The sequence below is a fragment of the Diaphorina citri genome, unplaced genomic scaffold (assembly GCF_000475195.1).
Source record: "Diaphorina citri unplaced genomic scaffold, Diaci psyllid genome assembly version 1.1 scaffold55737, whole genome shotgun sequence".
Taxonomy (NCBI): Eukaryota; Metazoa; Arthropoda; class Insecta; order Hemiptera; family Psyllidae; genus Diaphorina; species Diaphorina citri.
In genome coordinates, this window is record NW_007433035.1 from 4,577 (window position 1) to 10,304 (window position 5,728).

Sequence of the window (5,728 nt, forward strand, 5' to 3'; positions counted from 1 at the left end):
AAGAGGCGACAAAGAATAAAAGTTTTTTAAATGGATGTAGTAGAAAAAAAAAAATAACTTTTAATTTTTCCAAGAGGTTAAAATAAATAATTCTAAGCCTAGGGAAAAACAGGCTAAGAATGGTGTCTCAAAAAAAAAAAAAAAAAAAAAAAAATTCTCCAAACTATGTCTCTTGACATTGACGATACCAGAATAGCAGGGCTTTAAGCTTCTCTCTTCCTTCTGTCCTATCCTCCTTCGTCCGGCAAGGCTCTTGCTTGTAATAGAGAAGTCCTACTTTAGGCGGGGCCCTCACTTAGCTTCTGGGCGCCGGGATCGCGAATGTTCCGTCTGGTGCGATGGTTGGTTGTTGGTTCGATTGATCCGATTGATAAAGTATGATTATTATTATTTTTTTTAGGAAAAATAGGGTATAAGTTTGTACGGATTAGAGATTAATTATTGGAATTATTGGAAGAGAGACAGTTGGTCTAGCCTTACATGGCTAAGTGTGAAGTGAGGCCTATTGTCACGTTTCGTCGCAAGGTAGAGGGTCATGTAGAAGTGGGAGGCGTCATCTCCTTAAGGATGTCCACCATCATGGTGAGGGTGAGGGCAGGCGGCTTTGAGTGTTGGATGGAGGAAGCTCAGGAATATGGCTGAGACTTCTGGATGCCCTGTTCCAGTGTTTTGTACCGTTGATGCTACGTCTAAGCGCAGGGTTAAGTAAGCCCTTCTCTTTTGCTCTCAGGAGCCTCCTATCCTAATTAGAACGCCGCGCTTTCCCTGTGTGCTTTTGCGCTGGGGAGGAACGCGTTCTTTGTTGTTGCGTTTTTTGGAGGAACGCGTCTTTTGCTTTACTCTGGCGTACGCGGTACCCTTGGGCGCTTCTCCTTCTCAGCTTCTCCGCCCGTTGACCTCCGGTAGTCGCTATAACTTACATAACTTACACTGGAACTTTACTACTTCTCTCCTTCACTTCCACGAACTTTACTGTTCCTCCCGTTCACTTCATTTTAGCTGGAACCTTTACTCTTCTCCCCTCACTCCTACTGGAACCTTGCTTTTCCCCTTTACTCCGCTGGAACCTTTACTCTTCTCCACCTTCAAACTCCGCCTGGACTTACTCTTCTCCACTTCACTCCGCTGGCAACAAAAAGTTTACTCTTTCTCCCCTAATAGGTCTATCTTTTTTTTTTGTTAGACCCAAATCCAAATTGTACTATCAATATGAGCCAACAACACAGTAAAGTTTACAAATTTGTCTTCTAAGAGTCCAATTTATTTTCAAATGGTTATGTTGATAATGTATTATCTCACTATTACAATCTCCACAGAATACCAATTTAAAGAAGTTCCTGTCACACCAGGCGATACGCAGGTCAGACTACTTCTTGATGCCCAGATGCCCTACCCCGTACGATATAGTGGAGAGACTACAAGTAGACTGTATGATGCCCGTACAGTACGATGTTCTGAACAGTTCAACTAGATTTAGTCCCGAACCTGTTCCATAGATGTAGTGTTACATTACATTTACGTCAAAAGAAACACAAAGTAATACTAGTGTTGAGACCACGAGTACGTCGTAACATCTAAAAAGGTATAGAGTTATTAGGATTTTTAGGTTACAAGCACAATAAATGATGGTACGACCGTGGCCAGCGATACGTGTAAATAAAGATACAGATCGATGAGTAAAGGAGTGGCTCCGACTCACCCGGGGCGTTGTCGGTCAGTGCCTTAGTTAAGTAAACGTACTATGTTTCAAAGAACTGGGGCGGGCCCTTAGCTTGGGCCCAGAAGGGCTGCACGTTCCGCTCGCGTCACTGGTGATGCGGTACCCCCGACCTGTATTAGATGTAGTGACGAGTTTGGTAGACCAGTATAAATAGGTCATCATCCACGTAAACCTAGCAACATCACATCCACCCATTCATCGCCAAATCAAGACCAAATCCGTTCGAACAGGGTGGTATGTATCAGGGCTTGCATTAGGAGTTTCATACTCAGTACGCAGCTCTAGGTCCCAAGTCCCACAACCAGCTTATAAAAGACGGGTTAAATATCAGCTTATGAGGCATGCCTGGACACCTTATCTACCAGTTAAAATAAGTGCCACAATAATGAATAAATGTCTAATGTTCATTAATAGTTGATCCCGAACTGGGTTTATAGGTTTTACAGTTAAGCCCTGGCGGCTTAGGGCTTGCTCACTTAACGTTTTAGGCGCTTGGTATTAGGCGCCTCCCCTTAGGCCGCTTGTTTTACGGTTTAGGACGCTGGTATTAGCGGTTTAGGGCGCTTGTTTTTAGCGGGTTTAGGGCTTGTATTAGCCGCTTACTAGGCCGCTTGTATTAGCGCTTTTAGGCGCTTTGTATTAGCGGCCCCTCACACCCCCTTGTATTAGCGTTTTAGGGCCGCTTGTATAGCGGTTTTAGGGGGGCTCGTATTAGCGTTTTCTAGGCCGCTTGGGTTTTAGCGCTTTAGGCGCTTGTATTAGCGCTTTAGCGCTTCGTATTAGCGCTTTAGGCCCGCTTGTAATTAGCGCTTTGGGCGCCTGTATTAGTGTTTAGGCGCTTGTATTAGCGGGTTAGGCGCTTGTTTTTACGGTTTAGGCGCTTATATTAGCGTTTAGGCCGCTTGTTTTAGTGGTTTAGGCGCTTGTATTAGCGGTTTAGGGCGCTCGCGTATTAGCGGTTTTAGGCGCTTGTTTTAGCGCTTTTAGGCGCTTGGTATTAGCGGTTTAGGGCGCTTGTTTTAACGCGGTTTAGGCGCTTCGTATTACTGCTTTAGGCCGCTTTGTATTAGCGGTTAGGCGGCTTGTATTAGCGGGTTTAGGCCGCTTGTATTAGCGCTTTAAGTGTAATCCTTGCTATCCGCACCTATCCATTGTATGGTATAAATAATTTTTGTCTATTTGTTTTATGATCATCTTGGACCTATTTGCTCTTAGGTTTCCCTGGTCGTAGTAAAAAGCAGAATTCCGCCCAAGATTATGTTGTAAAAGTAGCAAATATTTCCCAAATCGTTTCAGCCCTTTCGTTTTGACTACTGTTCGTACTGTTAAATTTGTTCATTCCTTGTTTAAGACCTAAATATCTCATGGATTAAAATTTCAATTTTTGCGCAGGACCTTAAAAAAGACCCTGTTTTGTCCTTTAAGCCCTTGTTTGCGGGGTTTACTTTTTGGTCTTTGCCTGCGGCCCTGTGGGGGAATTTAAGCCCTGAACAGGGCCGGTTAATAGTTCTAATAGACAATTTTCTATCGTTTCGGATTAATAGTTCTTAAGTAGACAATTTTCTAAGAAAAATTTCCTTCAAACTGTCTCCCTTGACATTGACTGTCCTTCTGTCCTATCGCTCTTCGGTTGTGCCAGCTCTATGCTTGGAATAGGGAAGTCCTACTTTAGCCGGGGTCCCCGCCCTTAGCTTGGGGCCGGATCGTGAATATTACATCTGCGCGATTGTTGGTTCGATTGATCTCGAACCGTTTTTTTATATTATTTATTTAATTATATTATTATTATTTATTATTATTATTATTATATTTTATTATTATGATTATTATTATTTTATTTATTTTTTTTCAAGTCTGTCGCGATCTATCGTGAAGTCTTATGTAGCAAGAAGTGAAGTTACCTAGTGATTTTACTTGTTGTGCGAATGAACAGCCCATGAGCGAACCCCTGGTAGACCAACTAGCGCACGACGACCGCAAAGGTGCCGGGTGAGTCCGACCGTGGGTGGGACCTGTAGGTCCTGGGTATTTTGGGTTGGAGATGGGAAGAAGGGTAAGTACCGGGACCTTGGGGTAATGACAGTACCTATTATGAAAGAGGGGTAAAATACCGGGGACACAACCTGTATTGAAGGTCCCGGGTATGACGTCCCTGGCCTTTTATCATTTCTAGTTTCCGTAAAAAAGATGGATCCGCCATATGGACACCGACTGGGAACCAAACATGGGGGCATGTTTACTACTTTGTGTGTAACGCAACATCTCTTTTACTCTGGAACACAGGCCTGTTGCGTCACGTGGAAGTGGTTTTACTGAAGGGGAGCAACTTGGTAGCCCTATCTTATCCGTGAATTCAGCTCAAAATGTTGGCACCTAACATAGTCTTAACTCAAATTAGATTACAACTGCGACCCGATAATTCCATATCCCTTTCGAGCAAAGTAGGCTAAGCTCAACCATTTGTAGTAACCCTTACCTAAACTAAAAGTTATATACATCTTGGATTATAGCTGACTTTCACTGTGGTTACCCCGACAATTTGAAACCTAAATTCGAGAAAAAACAACAACCTTTAGTCGTGGATTTACCCTTCATAATTCGTTATACTATGAAAATAACGCGAAATTCGACTAAATTGTTGCATATTGCATACACAGAAACATGTACATGTATGTCTGTCTGTTACGGCGCTGTTACTCTGATGGACCTTTTGTTGTCCTCTTTTCACGTAAAAACGGCTTGACCGATTTTGATGAAATTTTTTGAGGTTGTTGAGAAGAGTACTGAGGGTGACATACCTAGGCTATTTAAATTTGTCATATTCCATCCCCATTCAAAATGGCAGCACCTCAAAGTTATGACTCTTAGGCCACGCTGATCCCGTACAAAGGACGGGTCAACCACTAGTAGGTTCTAACCAGGCGCAAATTTTGAATGAAAGGCTACTAACCTTGAGCGTAGGGGTAGGATCCGAGAAGTTGATCGTCCCGACATAGGTGACCGGACGTGGTGCATCCTTCTTTCCAAACTGGTCGCAGTTGCTCAGATGTATATACGCATCAAGGTGCACCTTGCTGAGGACAAAGTCACCGAGGATATCCGGATCTTCCATTTCCTGGTGCGCCTCGATAACTTGGTCCAGATAGAACGTCTTGTTGATGTGAGGACGATAGAGGCCCTCGTGTAGACCCTTCACAATGTGATCGACTGATGCCTTGCAATCCTCCTGAAAAAGAGGTCATTGTGAACTGGTGGTTATGTTGTTCTTTTAGCGGCTTTAGCTTTTGTCGAAAAAGATTTCATCTGCCATACATCGGTGTGATAGTCTCTAGCTCTTGATTGTTGAGCCATGTTTGATTGGCTCGTCCTGAACCGCAGTCAACTATGGTGAGGTTATGTACCGGGTTAGGCTTGTTTGGACTGTGGAAAAATAATAAGAAAAAAAAAACAATTCAAGCCAGCTTAACCCAGTACATAACCACAACCTGAAGACCTTTATGCAAGGGACTAGGTAGGTCGCGGGCTCGATTTCCGCCCGGGAAGAATTTTATCCTAAACAGATGAGGTTCGCTCTCGGAACGGTTGGCTTTCTCCTATCCTGTCTTCCTTCTCTCTTCACTTTAGGGACGATAGGACCTTTGCAGTTACAGTTCCCACTATTCAACCCACTAGTTCTATAAGACCCAGTAGTTCAATAAAAACGTTCTAGTTCCACTTACCGGCTCATGGAACATGGTATCCTTGTAGTATTGAGCTCCTTTTGTCTCCACCTCTATGTCCATCATATCATGGAACTGAAAATACAAGTGGGTATGAACAAATCGAATATAGAATCTTTTTCCTCTTCCTCGCCTTTTTCCCGTGTTCAGACAGGGTCGGCATTTTTCGTCAGCCTCTCAATCAGCCCTAAGCTGATTGCTTTGGGCTGACATTTGATTTTGGCTACAAACATTTTACGAATGAATGCCCTTCGTACTCAACCTTTTATATATCTTTAGCAAGGGAATT

At 43.3% G+C, this 5,728-nt stretch overlaps 1 protein-coding gene across 1 annotated transcript; it reads right to left on the reverse strand.

The window, feature by feature from the left end:
• Positions 1 to 1,767: 1,767 nt before the first annotated feature.
• LOC103523917 lies at positions 1,768 to 5,525 on the reverse strand. The gene is made up of 3 exons (XM_008488923.2): positions 5,440 to 5,525; positions 4,671 to 4,946; positions 1,768 to 1,830 (listed from the first exon to the last, which is right to left on the reverse strand). The coding sequence occupies exons 1-3, from the start codon at positions 5,503 to 5,505 to the stop codon at positions 1,768 to 1,770; spliced, it is 405 nt and encodes a 134-aa protein (XP_008487145.2). The 5' UTR covers positions 5,506 to 5,525.
• Positions 5,526 to 5,728: the final 203 nt, after the last annotated feature.